Here is a 25,512-nt window from a genome sequence, read left to right on the forward strand (position 1 = left end):
TGTTAGATTCGCTAAATACACTATAATCTAGACTTAATAATATCGACAAATTCTGGCTTCAATGAAGCACCACCAACCAAGAATCCATCAATGTTGACTTTATCTCTAAACTCAGTGGCGTTCTTACCATTGACTGAACCACCGTACAAGATTTGTAATTTTTCAGCTTGATCTTGACCAATGGTCTTGGCCAAGTGTTGTCTAATTCCCTTGTGTGTTTCCTCTGCATCATCTGGAGTAGCAGCCAAACCGGTACCAATTGCCCAGACTGGCTCGTAAGCAAGAACAATCTTGGACCAATCCTTGACGATGTTGGATACAGCGTCCAATTGTCTAGCACAAACGTCCAAGGTGATGCCACCCTTTCTTTCGTCCAAGGTTTCACCAATACACAAGATAACGCTCAAACCATTGTCCAATGCGTACTTGGTCTTTTCAGCAATGAATTCATCACTTTCTTTAAGAATTGTTCTTCTTTCAGAGTGACCAGTCAATGTCCACTTGGCGCCGAGATCAACAACTTGTTCAGCACAGATTTCACCAGTGAATGCACCAGTTCCTTTGTTGAAAACATTTTGGGCACCAACTTCAACGGTTGGTTGCTTGTTTTCCTCAACTGCTAAGTCGAGGTACAATGATGGTGGAGCAATGACAACTTGTACGTCTTTTGGTAAATCTTGCTTGTTCAAGTTATCAATGATTGATTTGACGGATGATTTGGTTCCGTTAGCTTTAAAGTTACCTCCAACAAAGAATTGACGAGCCATTGTATCTGTGTATGTGCGTTTTATATATCTTTTTGATGTGCTTTTGCAATAGCAGAAAAGAAGAATAGAAATTTGATGGAAAAATTGGCAACCTTTTATGTAATTTTCAACAAATTGGAGACAAAGTTTATGGCCCTCGGGCATGAAAGGGCGAAAGAGTAGTGTCGTTACCAATTTTCAACGCAACGAACTTTTCCGGGGAGGGTGAATGTGATGCGGAAAAGTTCGCTTCACTGGAGAAACACATGATTTTGCAACAGAGAGGTAAAACGACGACAGTGTTTTCAAATGTCTTTTCTATTTTGATCTATATCTAAGGTGATTGAGCAAGACTTTCCTGACTATTTGCAACGCTTTGGTTATCTACTTTAAACCTGGAGCCACCATTTCGACCTAATCCCCGCGCTTGAAAGTTCCTATATGTCTCTTCAATCTTCTTATCCTTCAGTTTGGTGGAATTGATGACTTCTTTTTGAGCATCGACAAGGGCATCAATCTCTTCATCGTCCAATTCTTTTCCTATATTTTTACAATCAAACTCATCTCCAAACTCCTTAACCACTTCGTGCTGCATCCAAGTATCGTCCATATCTTCCCATGTGCGGAGCCTTGTCTTTAGATGGTACTTTTGCGTTTTAGGGTCCTTCTTCATAATCAAATATTGGCAATGGGGGATGTTCTTCAACGACTCAAACTCTTCATACGTCCATTTGAACCATTTCATAAGAAAGACTCTCGACCAGATCCCATGAGTGACCAAAACCAATATGTTTGGAAAATCGTCAGACTTGAACTGGCGATACAATGTTTCATTGAATGTAGCAACTCGATCGTATACATCAGCAGCACTCTCTCCATGCGGTATTCGATAAAAGAAATGTCCATAATGTGCCCTCTCCTCCCAAATCTGTTCCATTTCTTCCTTTGATTTCTGAAAATTGCCAAAGTCCTGTTCTCGCATTCGTGTCTCTTCTTGTACTCGGTATTCAATCCCTGGTTCATCTTTAATCCCCTCGATAATGTTATTACAAGTTTGTCTTGTTCGTAGATATGGCGAAGTATAAAACATGATCGATTTGCGACTGCGTTTACTGCTTGTGTTCTTTACGGCATGATGCTGGACAAATTTAGCCAAGGTCCTACCAGCTTCAAGAGACTGGTAATGGCCCTTGGTAGTTAACGGAACAAGATGATTGGGCGTATATGAATTTACCGACTTGTCACAGTTGCCCTCGGATTCCCCATGTCGTATGATAAGAATATACTGTATTATTTGAAAGTTAGTACAGTTTCATTGTTAAGCAGATTTTGGATGGTACGTACAGTTGGTTTACCCATGACTAGTTTCACCAAACCTATTTGCTACGAGCCTTTGCGTGTCTGAATAAGCTTTTTTTCTTTCCGCTGCAACGCCGTTTTCTATTTTACAAGCCTTCAACTTTTTCGTGGAGATCGACACTTTCTCGGTAATATTTTTTGATACAGCCGAGTACAGCAAGAAATTCTTTACACCGATTGTAAGTGGGGAAAAAGAGATTGACGCTAAAGAGGTTAGTTGAAACGTGATTTGATATAGTTTCGTAGTGGTCATGTTGGAAAAGATTCCTCATACATCGTGCGAGACAGACAGATAAGGGGTTTTCTTACGTGGAAAATGAGAAATAGTTCAAGAACTTCGATACAATCTGCAGCAATGATATGTAAAGACAAGATCAAATTAGACACCCGCATACAGCACTCAGAAGATGTCATTTTCAAAAGGACAATTAATCGAGCTATGCCCATCTCTTTCACACAACCCACACCAGTTAGATTTTCCTTGACTTGGATCAGTCAACTTGAAAGGCTTGTATACTGGCAAGTCTTGTATGACTTCTGATAACCCCTCGTCGGTATCAAGCTGTACAGCTTTTGTTGAATCATTAGTTCCAGTATGACCAAGGTTGGAAGATGCGGTTGATATTGAAATCAATCGCTGCAGTGAAAGCGGTGGAGCCAAGTGCTGATTTCCTATGGACCCAGGATCTTTCAAAGTTGCAATTTCTTCATTTGCAATTGCCAATTGTTTTTGTAGTTCTTCAACTTGTTCTTCATACTTTCTGCAAGTCTCCTCTATTGATTCAATTTTCATTGTGTCCTTTGCTGCCGTTTCATCTGCCTCTTTATTTGACTGCAATTCAGAACGTTCTTTTTCCATCTCCTCAACTTTTTGCTCAGACAAGTTCAACTTATTTTTTAGAGTCTCAATTTCATTCACTTGTTTTTCATTAATTTCCTCCAACTCTTGAATCTTCTCTTCAAACACTGTTATCCCATCCTGCTGAACCGCAATCAAATCATCCATAGCGTTATGCCACTCTTTTCTCTGTTTGCTAAAGTTCTCCAACTTTCGGTCCTTTTCCCTGATTAACTTGTTCAATTCCTCAATCTGTTCTGTGTAATTAGGACCATTTTCCGATTTGTATAATTGGTCGTCTAGTAGATTCAATTTAACCTCGTGGTATGTGTTTGATGGGGTGAGTGGTGATCTTAATGGTGTGGTGGACACCTGACTTTGTTGCTGATCCAAGCTCCAATTTGAATCACGTCGGTGGTCAAAATTGTAATTTGGCTGAGTTGGCACCACTTGATCATTTCCCTGATGGTTCAACCTAGCACTGCTCCTTTGCACCGAGTGATACGGCGGTTTAGACATGGGACTGAATCGTGACATTGGTGTTGGTCTTATCGGCGTTGTCAAATTTGTTAACTCATCAGTAGCATTCCCACCAAAGTCAATCAGCTTCACATCAGGGAGCTGCATATTAACACTCCTCAACCGTTCATAAGGCAAGAAAAGACCACTTTTGGGCACAGAGACTGTAAAATATTGTACTCCATCAACAGACCCCGAATTCTTCCCTCTTAACGTAGCTAATGATCCTTGTAGTTCTAGACCTGCAAACACGCCATTTTTATTTAGTATTGGTCCAATGTATCGTATATATCCGTGACCACTTGAATTTGGAATAGAAACGCGTAAACCTGTTAGGTCAGACATTGGAATCTAAAGCTGCTTGTCTACTGATTTGTTCATATGCCAAAAAAAAAAAGAGAAGAAATAAAAATGTATCAGAAAAAGGTAAACAAAAGATAAAACATCATGTGCAGGAATAAAGGTACATACTATAATATAACATACTTCTCAGTTATTAGGTGATCTGTTTCGAATTGATTGCTCTCAATCTGTTTCTCCAATTAAGCTTCGCCCTCCCTGGTTTAATAGAAAGACTTTTCGACCCTCCTTCCAAATCTAAATCCTTCATTTCTTCTTCCAACTCGGTCAAAGCGAGCTTTCGGTCTAAAACTTGATCATTTAGTTGCATTAATATTTCTTCAATTTTTTCTACTGTCGACAGGTTTAATGAATTCTTAGCCTTGATAGGCATTAACAAAGTCCTCAACTTCGATTCTAACGATTCGACATCGGCCAATTTTGTTTTCAATTTGTCTCTCATCTCCTGTTTGCGTGGTTCCAACGGCCTGTTTTTGAGAAATTTCAAATTCTTGTTGGATCCTTTCTCTAACAAGACCAATTGACTGAATGACCTGTCAAGCACTCGTTGTTGATATTGACTTTGTTGTAATTTCCGATTCAATTCAACAAGCTCATCTTCTTTTTCATGCAAGTATTGTAATTTCCCCTTGTACATATCTTTATTGATCTCCAAATTGTCTACCTCAGAAATTTCATGCCAATGTTTTCCTGGCGTACTATGAGCATCTATATATGCGGTAACTGCCGTAGTGTTTCGCAACAAAAATTCCAAATTGCCCTCTGTATTTGCAATGATGTTGCGCATCTTATTCTTTATAGGATCATCACTCTGCTCCAACGACGCAGAGAATCCATCAAAGACCAAAAATTCAACAGGTTCTATGGGTTCATCACTTGACTTTTCAACGGGTTCCTCTTCAGCTTTCTCTTTCGCTTCGACATTTTCACAAGCTCCTCCGTGCTCAATGTCGACCAACGACTGCGCAATAATCTGTCCCTTTGCATCATTCTTTGAGATATTCACCCACGATGAATCATACTTCTCGGAATCTTCTACGAATTTATGATCATCAACCTCATCTTCTTCGTCATCTTGGGAAAGATCGTAGTTTTCAGTAGCATCAAACTCATCCAGAGAGCCTGTCGCTTCTTTCGACAATTTGTTTACCATTCCCGCGTCAGCTGATGCCTCCTCTTCATTTGTAACTTCCTCACCGCTTGAAGCATTAGTTTGTGACTTGGCTTCTTTATCAGATTGATCATCTGGGGCTTTCAGCAAATGCACATCTGAGGCTTTCAGCAAATGTTCATCTTCTCCAGCAGGTTTTTGGGTTGAGTTTAAATTTGCAAAAGGCGATGGAGCATTTGATTTCTGCAACAGGGCGAATGGCGAAGGCTCATCAGTCTTTTTCAAACCAGAGAAACTAGACCCAAAGGGCTCGCTTGGCTTCTCTTTGGTGTTCAATCCGCCAAACGCAGCTGATAAGTCACCTGTTTCAGTCTTGCCAAATAAAGGTTCATGAGGGCTCTGTGTACTTCCCTCCTTTGTCAACGACTTAGACTTGTCTTTCATATTAAAACCAAATGGAGTCGGCGTAGATTCTTTAGAAGATTCCATAGGGTCAGCATATGGAGTTTGCCTTGTATAGTCAAAGCCTTCAGATTTTGTATCCTTGTTTAACGTAGAGAAAGGCGAGGCAGATGCTTTTGAGCCACTATCTTGTCCAAACATCGGTTTTGGTTGAACTGGTGGTTGCTGTTTCTGATCGAAAATTGAGCCTGATTTACCCTCTGTTTTTCCAAATGGCGTAGCCGAACCAGATAGTTGACCAAAGGGTGACGACGACTTTTTGTCATTGTCAAATATGGATTCACCATTACCACTGCCAAATGTCGCTGGTTTTTGATTGCTAAACTTTCCAAAACCTGAAGTAAGCTTCAGGTTACCAGTAGTTTCAGTATTCTTTTGTGTTGTTCCAAAACCGGAAGAGGCAAACCCTGAAGAGGCAAATCCGGTAGAACCTAATCCAGAGGAGGCAGATGCGGAAGAGGCAAATCCAGTCGATCCAAATGCAGATTTTGAGGTTTGTCCTGCGCCAAATGCAAATTTTGAAGTTTTTCCTGAGCCAAATGCAGTTGATCCAAATGCAGATTTTGTGGAATCTGGAGCAGCATTACTTTTAGAAGCTGTCACTGGGCTTTTGAAAGCACCAGCAGCAGTCAATCCAAAAGGATTGCTTGCAGTTTGGAATGGATTTGGTTGCTGTGCAGATTGGAATGGGTTTGGTTGCTGTGATGTTGTTTCGGTTTCAGCAGATTCTTTTTTATCAGCTTCATCATTAGTTTCAGAAGATTCCTTGTTACCTACTTCATCATTGATTTCAGCTTTGTCTTTCACTTTAGATCTTTCTTCAGCAATGGCATTCTCCAAGGACAAATCGTCATTTAAAATACCATGCTTGTTGAAAACCCACCAAGACCTCAAGTTACCATTATCCAAGAACGCATATATTCTCGGTAACTTTCCGACAACTTCGCCCTCAACTCCAGCACAGGGGGAGTCCACCTTCGAATTCAACTCATTTACAGAAATAGCAAACCCTACAGGTGAAACATCAAGCAGTGATTCGTCATCTATGGGATAATTTGCTTTATTTGAGTCTTCTGATGGCACAATAGATTCAGGATCTGAGTTTGTAATATCGAGAATACCAATTTCCAACGATAAGGATGACGTGATGAATTCTAGCTGCGTTGATTTTAGCCAGTTGGCGATTGAAGCAGTATAGTAGGTTGTTGTTCTGTATGCTGCACCATATGGCGATGCTATTTCAATATCCAAGGGCGTGTACTTTTCATTTTCGTCTTTGAGCAAGTAGGTTCTGATTTGATGGTCGTCAGATGGTTGCTCTTCACTTGAATCGTATATGAGGAAAATGTATTCGCTGATGGAAACAAGCTCAACGAGTCGAAGCTCAGATAACTCATCTTTTGCTGCTTCGTCATAGTTGATGGGTTTACCCATTATTTGAAATTGGTCCGACTCGGTAATATAAATTGGCGATGACTTGTGCCAAGCATACTTGATCACACTCGATGCAATCTTGATTGAATTGTGGTATAGATTGCCATTATCAAAAGCTAGGTAATTGTGATCATTTAATGGCTTTAAATCAGTATACTTTCCCTCTACGGAAGCAAATTGATACTCGTTGCGTTTGATTTGATCAGTAGTCAATGTTTGTATTACGTTGTTATTCAACATGTAAAACTTCAGATCGGTGAAATACAACTGCGTTATATGAAAGTCACCATCCACAGTATCAATATCCTCGAAGTGATCAGCAGATACAAATTTGAGTGACTTGAAGTTTGATACAGCAATGACCCTTTGTTCATCGTGGATCGCTAATAATCGTAATTCTTCTCCATCCTTGTGTTGTTTTAAATCTATTGCGTCTGCTATGGCAAAATCATCAATCAACTTGAATCCATAATCATCGGATACAACTTCTCCAATTTCAGCCATAGTTTTTAATAACTGTTTTGCCTGTCGATTTGTTTTGCAGAAGTTAATGATGAGAGAGCCAATATTGTGTGTACTTTCGATTCAAAATGCGGAAACCGAAGATGTAAAATTAGAGCTACCAAATAATTACGAAAAGTTCTCTTCTTCATCTTTTAAAGCCGCACATTGTTGCTGCAAAAAGCATTAGCCTAAACTCACCCAGAGAGATTGAAGAATGACCAATGACAAGTACCACAGTTGTCAGTTTTGTAAATCACAGTAAATTCATCTCTTAAGTAGCATTTATTGAAAACCACATCCAACTTCTGCACAAGAAACCTGTCTTCTACTTTCTCCCATCCTACTATACTGAATTTAAATTTGGTAATATGCATTTCTGGCTCAGGGAAATGGAGACGGATAACACCACGCCCCAACTCGGGACTTAAAATGATGACAATTTTAGTACATTTTGGATACTTTGGCCAGTACCTGTGTTCAAACCACACATTTATGCTAGCAATGGGAAAATTAATAAAACATTGGCCCATCTGTTGGGCAATAGTGACATTGATTTTTCCATAAACAAAAATAAACATTCTTAGTGTTTCATGGCAAAGCTTTACAAGCTCCTGCATCACTGCTTCTTTATCAGGTGTCGAAAAGCTTCTTAGACAACACAAAGCAATATAAGTTTGGGATATTGTTCATCCAATTGAGGGTCGGGAAAAACAGCATCAAGGCGCATACATGCCCGAATTGACAACTGACAAAGGAGCGTGGAATAAAATGCTCTATTGAACTGGTATTTTATATTAGTTTAAAAGCGAAGGTGTAGAAATAGTCGTTTTAATTTTAAGGTTTTGCATTGATACGACTTTTTACCACGATTGATACGGATCTTCACCAAGCTCGATACGGGCAGTCAATGTAGAAAGACTTGATAATTGATTAACCATGTCAACCTCGTTCGGCCTCTCGTTGAACCTTTTGCAAAGGGTACTGGGGTTTTCCAGCATTTGAACACTTTGGCATCCAATTCAAATGCTGAAGGTGTAAACACAGTTTTAGAATGTAGTAACCGAAGGTATTGCTGCGTGTACAAGGTTTGTTCCACAACATTAAGTCGAGGAGCGCGATCTTTACAGTTTGCAACCAATTGGAAATGTCTAATTGATTTGAAATGGGTGAAAATACGTAAAAGTAGTGAAACGTGAAACGTGAAACGTGAAACGTGAAACGTGAAACGTGAAACTCGTACAATTCTAAATGGTGGATTTCCTTTGTTACACTCATTTGACTTAGATACGTCTCCAATGTATCAAAGAAGATAATGGTATACATATTGGTTTTGAAGTTGTTAATATCTTTAAGAAATTGAAATTTACTCCTCTTCAGGCGGGTCCATCACATTTCTGATCCATCGGTCATGGCTAGTACACTTAAATGCTTAGATACAATTTCAACTTTGTGACATAGTAAAGCTTGGAACGTAAGGGAGCAAGGGCCAAAGCTTGAGGTTGGTTTATATGAGTGAATATCTCTTGTAGCACCTAGTATGCCAAGTCAGACAAGCAAACCATCATGTGTTATTGGGATACACAAGGTGCATGACAAATTGAAACTGTATATGTACTCTCTTGTTGTGTATTTTTGGGCTTGCGTGAGTAATAAAGTGCAAATTGGGTATACCCTTTCCTAGAAGCTGAATGGGGACCCAGTTGCTACCACGCTACTTCAAATTTTGCCAGTAAGAAAGATTTGATTTGGAAAACTTCTGAAGAGATTAAACCAACCAAGAAATTTTCACTTATCGAATACAAATGCGCAATAGTAGTACTACTAGTCGTATAATTCATCAATTAATAGATATTTAAAACGCTTTCAGGGCTCATGTCGTGACTCATCTGAGACTGGGTTGAATATAGTTACAGAGAGACAGTTCTTATATGATACTTGAAATATCACTGTCGATTCTTTAATCTTTTTAAGGAATAGAACTCAAGATTGGGTTACATTTCTTTGTATTTTCTGTTCTTACTAGTTGTATAGCTTTATTTAGTTACATATGCAAAGTATAAGATATATTTGGTCACGCTTTTTTTTTCAAAAAACAGTGTAACAAGTTGTCTTGACAACGAAGGAAACTATATCTTGTCTCATCGACCCACCCCATATCAAAAAGGATAAAGTAAATAACAAAAGTGAGAAAGATAAAATTGAGGGGCAGATGTTATTATACAAAACACGGATGTTCATTTTCATCAGTGTACAGGAATTACGAAGCATAATTAAAACTATACAAACCAAGTATATTGTTGTTGTAAAAACTCATTCACTTACTTGGTAGATTCCCGTGTCATTATATTTATTACGAATCTACTGCTCTATTTATACATATTTCTCTCATAGATATTGTATCGTTTTTTATTAACACCTACATTATATTAAACTCCACAAGTTATAGTGTTTTTCCTCAATTATAGCCACACTTTCACATATATTATATACTTTAGAGAAGTGTAACATTATCTCCACTTTTATCTGTTCATCACATAATAACTTTATTATGTGTTTGATTACACATCACACACATTTTTATATCCCTTTTCTCCTCAGATAAATTAACACGCACAGTAATCTCCAGCACTTCACCATACAACCGGTGTTGAGGCCATCATACCCAACAGACTTTAATCACAACATGCATATCTAATAATTTATGCAGTAATTTATCTATTAGTAGTTTGTTATACCTTCACTTTGTATCTATGTACTTTTTGTATAAATATTGGCAACTAAGCAAAACCCAAAAGAGGTATAAATAGCGGTAAACATTCCACATTTCTGTTTAATTCCGCATTGGAAATATGATGACAACGATTTTAGAGGAAACAATCATCATCAAAACAACAAGCACTTGAAATAACGATGATTTGTTTTGCATTTGGGATAGATTTTTTCTTTTCTTGATTCCAGTTTCTGCATATTGGTAAACACCTCTTGGACAATCATTCACCAATATGCAGAAACTAGAATATCATCTTTTTCCTTATTCAAGTATTGCAATTTATTTTTTTTATAGATGCGTAGTAAATGTCTTTCATGTTATTATTGATTGCAGTATCAAGAGTTGTTATAATAAAACGAATTTGTATATTATTTGTATATAGCAAACAAAGATTATTGTAGTCTTATTCTCTTGGTTTTTGCCAATTCGTCTTTTGAATAGTAGAAGCTGTTGGCTTGATCGTTTCATCAACATACAAAGTTTGGTCTCTGAGCTATCAGATACATAGACGAATAGATTTTCTATATTGTGTACTTGCAAATTATTTAACTTAAAGGACTTGTGATTTCCTTAACCAGAGAGTGCAAAATATTAACAATATAAGTTCACGATATTAAAAGGTTCTGTGTGTGGTTTTTTGAACTGGCAGAATACAAATATAATTGTAGTTGCATAATCCTCTATTCTTCCGAAACTGTTAGCGGAAAAAAAAAGGCAAGAGGAAAAGAAATTTAAAAGAGTACAAAACAATATTTTTTTCCGACAATTTGTAGGGAGTATTGTGTTTGAAATTGTTTCATGGATCCCCCAAAATTCTGAGAGCCGCTAGAGAGTTCTTTTTTGATTTGAAGAGTACGGGGCTTCAATGTACCACTTCTGAAACGTTTGGTGTAACTTCGTGTGGCATTATTTCTAGAGAAATATAGGCTGATCAATGCTAGATTTCCCACCAAAAATGAAGAAAAAAAGAAAAGGGATCAGTTAATCACGTGCGCACATCATTGTAACAAAGCCATGCGCAACACAACACAAGAATGTAAAAAATTTGGGGTATGTGGGGGAACAAGCGAAAGGCAACATTGTTACATTTGATGATAACTGGGTACAAAACATAAAAAATTAGCAAGTTTCACTATGTATCGGAAAAATTATTCATTGGAGGACATAAAAAGTGTCTGGTGACATTTAATACAACACGGGTGAACAAAAATAAGAAAAGTTCGGAGAGTTTTGTTTTATCATTTGATTGCATGACCTGGATCCATAGAACCGGAAAAATTTTTGAAGTAAAACATCTTCTGTAATGTTGATGAAAAAAGAGCTCAAGAGAGTTTGAACCATCTGACAATCAGTTGCCACTCATTGCAGTCCCCACCATTTAAAGGGACAAGTTTACTTCTACACCAATCCTTACCTTATTAATAGCTACCTCATCAATACAATGTCTGTCGGAAGAATTGAACGAATTTTTTTGGATTCCGTCTTTTGTGTATTTCTGGGTAGTGCACGATTGCACAAAACCCCAACAAAAAGAAAATAAAATTAGGATCAATCTGAAGGAGAATCAAAGGATATATAACCATTTGAATTATACGAAAGAGAGGGATCTATCAAAAGTGGAGTAGTTCAGTATGTGTTAGGAGGAGTGATAGTATATATATATATATATGAAGCAACAGCTGGGTGTGACAATAGTAGTTATAAGTGAACTGTAGTTAGCTGTATGTGTGTTGTATTTGATTGTATTTTGTTTCATTCCGTGAAACTATTTATTCCATTGTTTAATTTTGTTTTTTATTATTTCTTCTTAAGTATGTACACCACCTCCTCCTCTCCTATTGTTTTAATTTTTAAAAATAACAAAAAGGATTAATTTTTGGAAAAAAAAAAAAGAAAAATAAAAATAAAAGAGCATTCATCTAATTATAAATATATGTACATATATATCCTCTATATTGTTTCATTTTACAACTATCTAACAACTAACAAACTGAATAGCAATTTGTTGGAATTTAAATAATCCCCTTTTTTAAAAAATATCATACTCAACATATACACAGAGATATAAACACACATCATTCAATTTTTTTCTATTTCTTTTAAAAAAAAGAGACAACTGGAGTGTTTTTCTTTACTAGAGCCTTTACCCCCCCCCCACACACACACATTATATCAGTCTCAAAGTCTACCACCATCATATATCTATAAATAAACCTCATATAGTGTTCATGTACTAAAGAGAGAAGAATAACCCAACGAAACCCCACTAATAAGTACACAGACTTCTTATTCCTTTCGCAATGTATGCTTCACCATTCTCCAATAGTCAGGGCAAACAATCAGCACCATCTCAGTTCAAAGAGAATGCTAGAAATGAAATTTACAATAAATTACCCTCAATAAATGGGTCTTCACGACTGCCGATATCAACCCTTAAATCATCTTCGTCCATCAGATCAGCTCCACTGCAATTTTTCAAGAAGTCATCATACCAACCACTGCATCGATCAGCCAATACTACGTCGTCATCATCATCAGCGTCAATCTTTTCATCATTCGGTAAACGTTCAGTGCGCTCAGCACCTTCTATTTATTCCAGCTCAACGGGAACTATTCCAGAAGACCTGGAACCATTAACAGTTACTGTTGAACAATTGGTGAATGATATAGTGCTTCATGAGGGCCATTTTGCCAAAGTATACGAATCAAAACAAATGAATGTATCTGACCCCGAGGAGCTTTACAAGATTTCCCTTGGTTCGAGTCTTGCCTATCAAAACAATAACGAGAATTTAATTGATTGGAATTTAAATGTCACCAGGTGTAAGTTGATGTTGACCCAACTACCTTCGATATCAACAGCCCTGGATCAAATCTCGTATAACCAAAACTTTCCTCCTCAATTAATTGGCGATTTAGCCCAGCTTTGTCATTTGATCATTATACAACCACATATATCCGATACTGAATTAATATTCACTCTCATACAGTCCAATTTATATGAAGAACACAATTTAGATTTGGCGTTTAAGAAGCTGGTTGCTGAAATATCAGTCAAGCAATCACGTTTATTGCAAATCAATGAAGTACGACAGAACCAACAATATCCCAACATGCAATTTAACGAACACGACTTTCTCAAGTTCAAATTTAAAGAGATTGCCTTAAGAAATTACTTGATAAATTTGGCTGCTGCGGCAACAACTGCCCATGAGTACAAATTTAAAGTTGATGAATTGAAAAGAGGGTTGAGGTTGGAAGGAAAGAAGAAACTAAGTAAAGAAGAAAAGAAACAGTTGTGGGAACAAGTACGACTGGATGTTTTTAAACGAGCAGGTCTTGAATGAATATACGTATGTATTAATGTATGTGTATGTATTTTTAAAACTTTTTACGATCATTCTTTACCTTTTTATAATGACTCTTTTTACCACTAGTCTTTTGTTGTTGGATTTCATGATATTTCCTCTTGAAATACTTTTTCGTCGCATCATCATGCAACAATTCTTCCACCAAGTTTGTCCCCTGTTGCTTTTTGGTCAACTTGTTGTAATAACCAGTATTGCCTTCGATTATAGTACCCATTTGGAAATATTTGGGGATTTGCCATTTCTCCTTCTTGTAATGGCGTTTAGGGTCTAGAGCTTGTCTTTGTTTGATGATTTGTAAATCACGCTTGATGGTGGATGTGAGTTCGGGGCGCGACATGTTGAACCACTTTGAGCCACTGGTCTCATCATCTTGCTTTTTAACTGTTGTAGCAGCAGTCACTGGATCGTGTATCCTGACTACTTTGTCTTTCGACTGAGGTGGGTTTTCGAAATTGGACTGAAGTTTGGGAAGTTTTTTGATGGAGGCTTCTATGCTTTTGAAATCTTGAGTAGGATGTGTTTCCTTATGTAGTTCTTCCAGTAGTTGGGCAAACAACTCATTCAAAGTTGCATCCTGTGAGTTGTTGGTCATCTTGTCTGATGAGTAAGATTCAGTTTCTGAGCTATCCATTATCAGATATGTGTGGTAGTGAAGATAATGAAAACAGGGGTCAGGAAATTATTCTTCTACTCGATGAGGGATGACACTATAGATTTCTTTCTTTTTCTTTTTTTTTCTCTTCATTTTACTTTATGTCTTCTCTATACAGGGTATTCGGTAGCGCATAACATTTTATCTAAATACCATCAGAGAACCCACTAACCAACGACTTGTTAAACCCACCTTCCTTTACAGCTAACTCATAGTAGCCGTATATGGTGGTGACAGCTAATAATATAGAGGTACCACTTCCCAAAGTACCCATCAAGTCACAGACAACAGACAATGCACCAATAGTGGCACCACCAAACGCAGCAGCAACAGGGATAATCTTTTTCAATTCCTTGTAAGCTGAAGTTTCTCTATGACCAGCAATAACCAAACCTTGTTCCTTGAACTGCTTGGCAATGTCTCTAGGTGATGTACCACTAATCTCAATCCAAGTGGTGGAGAATAAAGCACATGATCCAAGAACAAAAGCAATGTAAATTGTGGTTTTGATTGGATCCAACAATGCTTCAGTAAAACTAAATGGTGGTTGAATGTAGTAGGCCAATCCTCCATTGGCGTACAATTGTGATGATCCTGGTCTAGCATCCCAACTACCCAAAAGCTTAATAAACAAGTTATTTGGCCATCTGATAAACAACAACTGTGAAATGATAAAAATGTTGGATGCAAGGGCACTTTCCAACATAATTGGAATATTTGAGGTGTAGAACAAACGGATTGGATACAATCCATATGGTCCTCTTTGTCTGGTTGATTTCATTGGCAATTCAATTCTGAATCCTTGCAAGTAGACAACAGTGAAAAACACCAAAATAGTGGCCAACAATTGAAACATGTTTGGCAAGTTTGGTCTGTAAAAGGATTCAATCAAGGCTCTTTTCTTGTCCTTTCTAGAACCAAGAAGGTGGAACATGGAAACAACAGCACCATCAAACTCAGTACCTCTAGCTGACGAACTTGTGGTGGGGGCAAATGCTTTCCAAAATACTTGCTCACAGGTGTTTGTAGCAGTAAACAATGAAACACCAGAACCCAAACCATAACCCTTTTGCAACAACTCATCCAACAAGATGACGATAACACTGGCAAATACCAATTGCAAAATCAACAAAAGACAAACACCAACCCCAAGAGCTTTTGGTGGTCCATAAATACCCGTCAACACATAAACAGTAGCCTGTCCCACTGCCAACAAAATTGCCAACAATTTTTGAGCGACTTGGAAAGTCTCACGGTCATTCTTATTTTGCATGTCAACATGAATCAATTTGGTACCTTGCAACAATTGAAACAACATACCCGATGATACAATTGGCGAAATACCCAATTCCATCAAAGTTCCCCTATTCGAGGCCAACATCATCCTCAACCAGAAAAGGGGGTCACTTCCATCAGTCGATGCAATTCCGTATAGTGGAATTTCAGACATAACAAGGAAAATCATCAATGAAATAATGGTCCACATGACACGTTGCTGGAACTGAACCTTACGTTCAGGAGCAATCACTTCGGGCAAAAAGGGCCCAAATGGCTTCACCAAGTCCAATACACGGAAGCCACTCATTTGTAATAGTTTGTTGTTGTTGTTCTTGTTGTTGTGATGTATATACAAGAGTCAAATTATGAAAATTTTGGAGAATGGAAAAAAAAATATTCAAATTAAAACACGTCAACTGGAAAAAAAGAGAACAACAACAGAAAAAAAAAAACAAAATGAAATGTTGACTTCCTAATAAGGAAGTCAATTGAATTCAATTGGGACTGTGACTTTTTTGCTAGTGAAAATTAAATTTCAGGTAAATCAATAAAGAAAAAAATATTGTCTTACACTACAACACATCAACTCCAAATGGCTTCAGACTGGGCAGCTAAATTGGCTAATGCAGCACCAACTCAAGACAAGCCAACGACTAATGAAACGCTACTCACGCAAGCAAAACAAGACAAGAAAGTGAAATCATCTAGGTCGACATCGAGAACCCCTCCACCACCACCACCATCATCATCGTCATCATTCAATGGACAGGAAATTAAGCAATTCCTACAATCGCACTACCAAACATACCTTGCCAAAGCACAACAGGATAAGGATGGAGAACAGTACAAGGTTTACCGGTCATTGGAGTCGTCGAATCAATGGGAGACCCAAGTCAGGTCGAATCCAAAGAATGTATTGAGGAACCGACCCCAGAGCAATACTATTGACATTTTGTTTGAGATTAATCGGTCTATTTATCAGCAGAGACAAGTTGAGAAAAAATAGTGAGTGTAGGGTAATGAGACAAACGGGTTCTTATAATCGGGCATCATACAAAGAGCAGTCATATCGTGATGCATAAAAAGGAAAGTAAATGTGGTAAAAAGTTCCCTGTCAATGACTTGTGACCTGAAGCCACTGGGATGGTAAGTACCACATTCCATATAGTACAGCACCTCATGGCACTCAGTAGTATATAGGGCAGTGACTTGCACTCTCCTACGCAAGGCAATATTTTAAAACTCTATAGGACTAATTTTTTTTTTAAACTATGCATTTTCTATTTAGGAATGTAAGATTCAAATTTTTCAACTTCTTTCTTAGATCCTAACCAAATACTGGATTTATCATGGATACCCTTTGGCAAAATCTCCAAGATTCTTTCTCCCCTATCATTAACGGCTTTACCACCAGCCTGTTCCAACAAATATGCCATTGGGAAACCTTCGTAGAGAATTCTCAATTTTCCGTTTTTGGACTTGCTGTCTCCTGGATAAGCAAAAATACCACCATACAACAAAGTTCTGTGGATATCAGCAACCATAGATCCAATGTATCTAGCGGAATATGGCTTTCCATTCTCTTGAGGTTTTTTCAAATCTTCAAAATATTGCTTGATGTAATCAGGCCAGTAGTATGAGTTACCTTCATTGACTGAATAAATGGCTCTTGATTCAGGGATACGCAAGTTTGGTTGAGTGAGAATAAACTCACCCAATTGAGTGTCCAAGGTGAACCCATTGACCCCATCTCCAGTAGTCAACATCAAGTGAGCCGACGCACCGTACATTGTGTAACCAGCACAAACTAGTTCAGTTCCTCTTTTGAGAACATCGCTGATTGATCCAGGTGAGTTTTCTGGGATTCTGTATACACCAAAGATGGTACCAACTGAGACACCGGCATCAATGTTGGACAGCCCATCAATAGGATCAGTACAGACGGCGTAGCGACCACCCCCTGGGAAAATGATTAAATCTTCTTGTTCTTCAGAAACAAGCACCTTGACATTTCCCGAACTCTTCATGGCATTGATAAAGATTTCATCGCCAATAACATCAAGCTTCTTTTGAACATCACCAGTTGTGTTGGCTGTACCGGAAACACCAAGCAAGTTAACCAATTCGGCCCTTCTGATGTTGTGAGCGATAAACTTGAATGCAAATTGCAAAGAATTCAACAACAAACTCAATTCACCAGTGGCATTGGGAGCTAATTTTTGTTGCTCTTGCAAGATAAACCTAGTCAAAGTGATAATGTCAGTTTGGACATCCATTTGCTTGGAGACAGAATCGTGTGCGTTACTCATGGTTATGTTTATATTTAGTAGTAATTGTATATAGTCAATGTAATAACGAAAGAAAGAAAAGATGATTGTAGTATTACTTTTTTCTTCTTTTTTTTTTGATTATCAGTCGTGGTTTACCCCATATAAAAAATCAAAGGTGCAGTAAAAAAAATGTGTCGTGTTTTCCAAAAGTGTTACAAAAGCTTCCGTAGGATTGCTTATTCCGTCGACGTCCGGGGTGTGTTGAACCGCCACCACTGCGTTTTATTTTTTCCGCCGTTTTGTGGTGCGAAAACATTCTCATGCGTGTTGGGCAGCAACCAAAAGCGAGGGCGCGGTCATAACGACACAAAAGTGTGAGTGAGACAGGAAAAAAATGGAAACAGTCTTTTCATTTCCGGGTTTCCGAGATGGCTGAATGCGCAAAAACTCTAACTTGGTTAAAAACCTCACCAGATAGAGTCGATTGAACAGGCAATCACACAGCCACTACTGTTCACGTATATTTATCGGCGACAATTCACTAAAAAGACAAGTTATGAAAGGGAAGGCTACAAAGGCGTGTTTTTTATCGTTCGTAGAGGATCCCGTTTGAAAGAATTGGTTGCATCATTGAGTGGGAAGCATCATTTGGCAACCAGAGATAGACCATTTCGATTACGATAACAGCATCGAGATATGTGTGCTTTAATTTATAAAAGCAGAATCGATGCAACTGTTGCTCGCTGCCCAGAAGTAGTGCATTGGTGATAGAGGATACATTAAATACGAAACTACGGAAACTATTAGAGACCTAGCTATATCGCACCCAATTAAGGGACATCGTCACGGATTATATTATTCAAAGTGATCGCTCCAAGTTTATACAGGCATAACGTCGAGTTCAAAAGATGGTATTGAACAGACTGTAACAGATAATCACTCAACAACCAAGCAGCCAATTAATCAAACGGATAAACACAGAGTTTACTAACCTGATGCTATATGAGTGCTGTACAATATTTTGGCCCTTAATTGCGTTGGCTTTTGACTCCAAATACTCATGTGAATTTTACAGATTCTACCCCCTTAAATTTTATCACAAGCACAAATAAAGAAAAAAAAATAAAACTCTTTTATTTCCCCACGAAAAACTATCGTCCCTTCTACATCACTTATCAATAACCATGTCACTCGACCAACACGAAATCAAACTCCACAATGATGGCAGAGAATTTACCACATTAAGTAATTTTCCTTTATCAACAATTGATGCACAAGACTTTGACCGCGTCATTATTCTTCTTCATGGATTCCCTGACGTCAATACCACTTTTAACAAAGTATGGCCATTGTTGCTTTCCCATTTTAAAGAGAAAGTTTTACTCATTGCTCCTAAGTTGAGAGGGTACGAGAAGTCAAGTATCGGACCTGAACAGGAGTATATGTTGCCTTATCTTGCCGGTGATGTCAAAGGTTGGATCTATGAAGTTAATCCTAAATTGGACAAGCCAGTACATTTAGTAGGCCACGACTGGGGAGCTATTATAGCATTCAAGACGGCAAATTTGTATCCTGAATTGATTACGTCTATGGTTACTTTAGCAATTCCTTACTTGGCAAACGTAAGAGGGTACGAGTTGTTGTGGCACGCACCTGAGCAAATGTACTTGTCAACATACTTTTTCACTATGCAGTATCCTTGGCTATACAAGGCAAAATTGACAGAGTCAAATGATTACTTGACATACCTTTGGAAGTACTGGTCGCCCGGTTACAATGTGTCGCAAGACGAGATTAGTGAAGTTAGAGATGCATTCAAGAGAGATGGCGTAGTAGATGCTGTCACAGCCTACTACCGCCACTTGTTCCGTCCGTTATCATTTTGGAAATCGAGATGGCCTGTTGATTTTGTAAAAGTTCCCACCTTGATCTTAAATGGAGAAAATGACGGCTGTATGTCTGCCAGAATAGCGCAATTGGAACAAAAGAAATTAAAGAGTTTGTATCCAAAGGCCCAAGTTAAGGTAGTTCCTCAAGTAGGCCATTTCTTACAAAGAGAGGCTCCAGATGTAGTTGCTGGTTTAATTGCTGATTTCTTAGAGTCTATTTAATTCATCGACCTCACCATTTGCATAAATCATCGTTTCATCCTCAATTGTAGTTGTAATGTCATTGTCAATTGATGCATCTCTTATCTGCGACTGTAATTTGAGCAACTGGAGCTTACCCTTGATTGCATACAAGTGAGGCATAGTTTCAACGTTCGATCGAAGACTCTGTTGGAGGCCCTTAACCGATATGGAAGAGTTGGCAATCAGGTTTCCGTGTATCAATAGTATCCACTTAAGCCAGATTGGATTGTTGGTATCAATGACTTGAAATAATCGTTCGACATACTCATGGGGCAAGTTTGTGACAATTTGCTTCACGTCTTGGTCGTTGTGTAGTGACGAGCAAATGCCAGTGACCTCTTCCTTGTCTGTCTTGCTCTGACTTAGATTTTCATGTAGTTGAGTTTCCACGGTCTTCACATCTAATTCATCAACTGGATAACCTATATCAATCAAAGTACTACTTTTTGGGTTGGCTGATATTCCGTTTTGAAAGGATATTGTATTAGTCTCGTGAGAAAAATTTTGCACGTGAATGTCGGTACCATTGTGCCAGCTGACATTGCTAGTTCCTTCTATGGTGAAAACGTAATCAACAGGATGCGGTGTCTCTATACTTTTTATGTAATTTCCTGTGCTTGTGAATATCTTCAATGAGTCACCACTGATGATGTAAATTTCTTCGGCAACCTGTACTTTTAAATCATGTCCTACAGCCAATTCTTTCTTGTCCAAATTGGAATCTATCAATACTGCTCGGGATGACGATGATGCTACTATGGTTGAACCCAGCACTTCTATCGATACGACTTCAAAATCAGTCTCTATTTCTTTCTCCTTAACAAATGCGTTTTTACTTATCTTGCCAACTAAAAGTCCCACAGATGTGCCGATGTACACAACTCCATTCTTCACCACAACAGTTTTAAAGTCAGGCACTTTCACTTTGTTGTATTTTCCATCCAATGCAACCTTGTAGAGGTTACCCTTAGACAAGCCCCATATCGTATTATCTTCTAATGCAATAATTTGTGTCAACTTCATCTTCACGTCGTGTTTCATAACTGTCCTCGAATGTACCGAAATCGTCACAATATCACCGGAAGATAAAACAGCAATAACTGAGTCATCTATATTCTTAAGTGACTTTGCTGACCCGTTAAGCTCCCTCTTCTTTGCGGAGCTTGAAGTCTTCCCCAAAGTAAAATCAATGACTGACTCATCTAAAAAGACAGATCCACTAGGTGACAACTTCCCCGATACATCAACCATATAAAATTGGAATTCATCCTTTCCACTACGGGGGATGAGTTTAGCTATTAGGTTGTTGTAGATGCTATACTTCATAGTGGTTTGGTTAGGAGGAGCTTTGCCAGTTTGAGTACTTTTTTTTTCAGCTCTTCAATGTCGAGATGAGATCGCGCAAAAAAAAAAGAAAAATATGAATGAGATGATATTCAATTTCGTCTACTCTATTTACAAACCCTGCATTTCTACCATCTGTTGCACTTGATTTCGACATAAGTCCTTCAAGTCGGACACGTCTGCTTTCAACTCCTCCACTTGCTCCGATTTCTCTCCAATCAACTCCAACATCGTTTGCTCTTTCACGTCTTTTTCTTCGATTGCCAGCTGAAGGTCCTCAATTTTGGTCTTCAACTCTTGCACTTGTTCATTCACCTTTATCGACTCAAGTAACTCCTGCTCCCTTGATTCCTTGACATCTAATAGCTTCTCGTATTCATCCTTGAGGGTATTCAACTCAATTTCTAAACGTCTAATGTTTGAACTCATTTTGTGGATTAATTGTAAATTGTTTCCATTGGTTATGGTAGAGGGAACACCTAATCCACCGGTGCTTCCATTTAGGCCGCTGATAGAAACACCAAAACCTGGTGTCAAATACGATTCACGTTCCAACAGTTCCCCTTCCCCAATTTCGGTAAAGGATGCCAGAGAACGATTCAGAAACATACCAAACTCTTTATTTAACGCAGGAGTATTTGAAGATTCGCCAAGTCGTATCTCGTTCCAGCTTAAATCGGAGCTTAGAGAGCTATCTCGAGTCAACTTCGGTTGCTGATATCCTTGCTGCCTTTGTTCCTCCTTTAATGATTCAATCGTTTCATTCAAACTGGTGATTTTGATGTTGAGGTTAGACCGCTCCTGGGTGAATACTGCTTGTAATCGCTCGAGCTTTTCATTAACGACCTTTATGTCATCATCTTTGAGCTTGATTGATAATTGCAACTTATTAATTTGTTCTTGTAGCTCTTCCTTCTCATCCTGCAAACTTCTAATCTCATTGGATTGCAGTTGTAAAGCACCATTGGCTTTAATCAAATCATTGCTCAATTTAGTTTTTGCCCTCTTTGCCGCATCCAATGCTGATGTCAACGTATCAACCTTTAGCGAAAGATTGGATTCAATCAATTTCCAATTTTCCTGTGATGATAAATACTGTTTTTGCAAAACATGATGCGAATCAGACAACTTCTTGAAATCATCAAAGTCAATTTTGTCATCACTGTGGGGTACTGTTGGCACCTCATGGTCAAACCTTAGTGATTCAATCTTTTCTTCCAACCTCGTAATTTCCTCAGAATAACTTTGCCTTGCTTTCGATAGCTCTTCCTTTTGGGAATTTATAGTCTCCTGCTTTGACTCAAGGTCTAGGCCGTATTGCTTCATGGCCATATCATGCTCAACTTTTAGAGCATTGACCTCTTTGGTCAATTCTTTTCTAGTTGCAGTTACCTCCTCATGCTGCTTTGATAACTCATGGTACTTGATTTCCGATTGCCTCAATTTGTCAACCTCACTTCTGGATGTGTTCAAATCCTGATTTATTGTCACAAACTTGGCAAGAAGCTGATCCACGGTCTTGAGTTTATTTGACTTGAGAAATTCTTGTAGCTCTTGTGAGGACACCAATGCGGTGTCATGTTTCTTCGCATATTCAGCCATATCCTCCTCCAAGGTCTGGTTAGCTAATTTTAGCTTCTTTATACTATCATTCAATTTAAGTTCCTTGTGTGATAATGCCTCTCCTTCTTTCAACAATTGGACAATAGTTTCGTCTTTAGTCTTGAGCTTGTCCAACAATTCATTACGTTCTTTTTCAAAAGAGTCGGGCTTTTTCAGCTTCAAACTAGCATTCTCTAGCTTTAGTTTTTCAATCTCTGCTTTATAGTTCATCTCATTACCGTGGGTTTCGTGGTTTCCCGTTACTTGTGGTGATATTTGTGGAGAGGGTGTTTCCCCTTGCGCCTGGTTTTGCTCGCCATTGGCCAAAGACTTGGTTCCTGACTTCTTTTTACCCTTTGCAGCCTGTGCTAGTCTTTCTTGAAGAGTCAATCTCTTTTTTGGTGGTTTTGTAGTTGGTTCTTTTGATTGGGTTGATTCGTTATTGTGACTCAGGTCGGTTGTCCCTTCCTCTACACTTTCATTTTCAGTTCCAAGGTTCAGGTTATCCCCCTTTTCCATCGTCGGTTCATCTTGGTTTAGATTTGCTGCTGAAACATTCGTATCGGTCATTCTCCCTGTAGCAACCTGTCCTGAAAGATCTTTACGCAAGGCTTTCTCGTCAGAGCACAAATGTAGTAAAAAATATATAAAAAAAAAAAGAAAATAGCGAATTTGGGTGCTACCAAATACACTTATGATATTAAATATAATAATACACGATAGACTTCCAAAAACTATATAAAACTAAAAACAAAACGCCGAGTTTGAGTTCACTACTCAGCTATTAGAAGAAAATGTTCACTCAATTTAATGTTGATTTGTTTGCTGCTGCGGCAGTTGTTGATGACTCGAGTAAATACCAGCCCCTAGGGTCTGTTGTTGTTGGAATTGAGATTGGTACAAGTTTTGTTGCGGTACAGTCTGATAATACTGTGAAGTGGAAGTTGATCCTCCGCCTGAACGCTGTGGCTGTACCTGCAGTGCTTGTTGTGCTTGTTGTGCTTGTTGCGTGGTCAATGGCGTGGCACCTTGAAATCCCAGATAATATAATCCCGCGTTGGGGGCAGGAATTTGGGTGGAGTCCGTTGAAACACTGGGTCGTAAGTTTGGTGGTGCCGTGTAGCCATAATAGTAGCCAGAATAGTCATTAGGCTGTGTCACATATTGTTGTGGAGGAACTGGTATTTGCGATTGCTGTGGAAGCTGGTACTGGCTTGGTTGCAGCACCTGCAGCAGTGATTGTGGTTGCAAATGTTCCGGTTGCGTGTAATTTGCTTCCTGTTTATCCTCCTTGCTCTGGCTCCCATTTTGAAAATCAAGTTTTGATTTACGAGGCCCGTGCTTCTTTGTGACAATGTGTGTGTTTAAATGATTTAATGAACCATAGCTCTTCAGACACCCAGGGTACGAGCAGGGGTACTTTCTAACAATTTGATTGTACCGTCTTCTAAAACGCCTACTCTTTTTCTCTTGTGGTATAGGTGGTTGGGTATCCGACTTTGTGGTAGGTACTGCTACTCCTGAAACACTGTTGGGGTACAGGTACCGTATGCCAGTTGATGTATTAGCTGTTGTATATGTTGGTTGAGTGTATTGAGTCATTCCTGTAAAGGTATTTTGTGGTTGCAAAATATTTTGTCTCTGATAGGGGTCATAGTTTGATTGTTGGTAGGCTGAATAAATGGACGGCTGTGCGCTATAATCGTAGGCTTGTTGTTGCTGTTGTGGTTGCGTTTGGGGGTACAGCTCTGATTGTTCTTGCTTCATTGTTGATCCCAAAGGGGGTAAAGTAGTTTTACTGTCTATTCCGTATCCAATGGTTGAAGGTGGAGCTCTGTAGTCCACCTGGTCATTGCTTTGATCAGCAGGAGGGGCCATGTTTTGTACCTTTGTTTGAATGGGGGCCTCTTTTTTTAAGCTTTGGCTATGTTTATTCTTTGGTTTAGATGTAGTTGGTGTTGACTCAAAACTCAATCTAAACGAATGGGTTAGTGTTATAAATCCAGTCTGAAAGCTAATGTTTGCAAATTGATGTTGGCTAAGCAATTCCCGCTCTTTTTTATATGCTTTTGACGCTTGATTGAACGACTACAGCAATAGGTATAAAGTATGTGCGTTTAGGGCGTTCAAACCCTAACTTTGATGGAACAAGTGAAGAAAGAATATAGCAGTGATCAAAGAATTTGAAACACGGCTTCTCAATGCTTGTATATGAAGATCCTGTTTAAATGTTAAGCCTTATGTAATAGACTTTTCTGATCAGGCCTTGAACTTTACCTTGCGATCCGCCTTTAACCAATTGTGTTCAAATACAGCTTTATGGTTGAGCCAAAAGTATAAACTGAAGCCTTTTTTTTTCACTGGCCTAAATTCTAATTTAAACTTTAACTTTGCCAGAATAGTGTGATGTCAGCAAAACCGCCTTGTCGGTAATCGATTAGATTATAATTGCACGGTTAAAATGTATGTCCTATTGACTTAAGTTGCTGGTAAAGAACCCACTATTTGACTTTTGGAGCTTTCGTGATCTTTGCTTTCTTGAAATAAAAGGATCGCTAGGAATTCTTTTGATAACAACCCTGACTTTACTTGGGCGCTAATTCTTTTGTTGGTCCGTGGGCTACGCTTGGGAGATGCTGTTATCGTATCTTCTCCTGTATAGTCAGTTTTAATCGATGAATATTATGGTCTAATGTATCAATAACGACCGGACGCTCCTTCCTTCTTATTCTAAGCTCCCTATTGCACTTTGTCGAAAAA

The 25,512-nt window shown here is 38.5% G+C and overlaps 11 protein-coding genes across 11 annotated transcripts; 3 read left to right on the plus strand and 8 right to left on the minus strand. All coding sequences in view use genetic code 12, as the record gives it.

Moving 5' to 3' along the window:
• Positions 1-20: 20 nt before the first annotated feature.
• On the minus strand, positions 21-767 carry TPI1 (triose-phosphate isomerase; the record flags this gene model as incomplete). Its single annotated transcript, XM_051816039.1, has 1 exon — positions 21-767. The coding sequence occupies one exon, from the start codon at positions 765-767 to the stop codon at positions 21-23; it is 747 nt and encodes a 248-aa protein (XP_051670582.1).
• A 313-nt stretch (positions 768-1,080) lies between these two features.
• CANMA_003827 (acid phosphatase) lies at positions 1,081-2,012 on the minus strand (the record flags this gene model as incomplete). The annotated part of the gene is made up of 2 exons (XM_051816040.1): positions 1,081-1,923; positions 1,992-2,012. The coding sequence occupies 2 exons, from the start codon at positions 2,010-2,012 to the stop codon at positions 1,081-1,083; spliced, it is 864 nt and encodes a 287-aa protein (XP_051670583.1).
• A 493-nt stretch (positions 2,013-2,505) lies between these two features.
• On the minus strand, positions 2,506-3,807 carry CANMA_003828 (uncharacterized protein; the record flags this gene model as incomplete). The annotated part of the gene is made up of 1 exon (XM_051816041.1): positions 2,506-3,807. The coding sequence occupies one exon, from the start codon at positions 3,805-3,807 to the stop codon at positions 2,506-2,508; it is 1,302 nt and encodes a 433-aa protein (XP_051670584.1).
• Positions 3,808-3,958: 151 nt separating this feature from the next.
• Positions 3,959-7,333, minus strand: NUP159 (FG-nucleoporin; the record flags this gene model as incomplete). The annotated part of the gene is made up of 1 exon (XM_051816042.1): positions 3,959-7,333. One exon carries the CDS (start codon positions 7,331-7,333, stop codon positions 3,959-3,961), a length of 3,375 nt encoding a protein of 1,124 aa, XP_051670585.1.
• A 5,070-nt stretch (positions 7,334-12,403) lies between these two features.
• STD1 (Std1p) lies at positions 12,404-13,450 on the plus strand (the record flags this gene model as incomplete). Its single annotated transcript, XM_051816043.1, has 1 exon — positions 12,404-13,450. The coding sequence occupies one exon, from the start codon at positions 12,404-12,406 to the stop codon at positions 13,448-13,450; it is 1,047 nt and encodes a 348-aa protein (XP_051670586.1).
• Positions 13,451-13,484: 34 nt separating this feature from the next.
• Positions 13,485-14,105, minus strand: CANMA_003831 (uncharacterized protein; the record flags this gene model as incomplete). Its single annotated transcript, XM_051816044.1, has 1 exon — positions 13,485-14,105. The coding sequence occupies one exon, from the start codon at positions 14,103-14,105 to the stop codon at positions 13,485-13,487; it is 621 nt and encodes a 206-aa protein (XP_051670587.1).
• A 166-nt stretch (positions 14,106-14,271) lies between these two features.
• On the minus strand, positions 14,272-15,711 carry SEC61 (translocon subunit; the record flags this gene model as incomplete). The annotated part of the gene is made up of 1 exon (XM_051816045.1): positions 14,272-15,711. The coding sequence occupies one exon, from the start codon at positions 15,709-15,711 to the stop codon at positions 14,272-14,274; it is 1,440 nt and encodes a 479-aa protein (XP_051670588.1).
• Positions 15,712-15,996: 285 nt separating this feature from the next.
• Positions 15,997-16,410, plus strand: CANMA_003833 (uncharacterized protein; the record flags this gene model as incomplete). The annotated part of the gene is made up of 1 exon (XM_051816046.1): positions 15,997-16,410. One exon carries the CDS (start codon positions 15,997-15,999, stop codon positions 16,408-16,410), a length of 414 nt encoding a protein of 137 aa, XP_051670589.1.
• A 274-nt stretch (positions 16,411-16,684) lies between these two features.
• FBP1 (fructose 1,6-bisphosphate 1-phosphatase) lies at positions 16,685-17,713 on the minus strand (the record flags this gene model as incomplete). The annotated part of the gene is made up of 1 exon (XM_051816047.1): positions 16,685-17,713. One exon carries the CDS (start codon positions 17,711-17,713, stop codon positions 16,685-16,687), a length of 1,029 nt encoding a protein of 342 aa, XP_051670590.1.
• Positions 17,714-18,858: 1,145 nt separating this feature from the next.
• On the plus strand, positions 18,859-19,785 carry CANMA_003835 (uncharacterized protein; the record flags this gene model as incomplete). The annotated part of the gene is made up of 1 exon (XM_051816049.1): positions 18,859-19,785. The coding sequence occupies one exon, from the start codon at positions 18,859-18,861 to the stop codon at positions 19,783-19,785; it is 927 nt and encodes a 308-aa protein (XP_051670591.1).
• An 80-nt stretch (positions 19,786-19,865) lies between these two features.
• CANMA_003836 (uncharacterized protein) lies at positions 19,866-24,630 on the minus strand (the record flags this gene model as incomplete). The annotated part of the gene is made up of 4 exons (XM_051816050.1): positions 19,866-19,875; positions 19,916-21,121; positions 21,266-23,363; positions 23,613-24,630. 4 exons carry the CDS (start codon positions 24,628-24,630, stop codon positions 19,866-19,868), a joined length of 4,332 nt encoding a protein of 1,443 aa, XP_051670592.1.
• Positions 24,631-25,512: the final 882 nt, after the last annotated feature.

The sequence above is a fragment of the Candida margitis genome (genome assembly GCF_024628925.1).
Source record: "Candida margitis strain CBS 14175 chromosome Unknown scaffold51, whole genome shotgun sequence".
Classification (NCBI taxonomy): Eukaryota; Fungi; Ascomycota; class Pichiomycetes; order Serinales; family Debaryomycetaceae; genus Lodderomyces; species Lodderomyces margitis.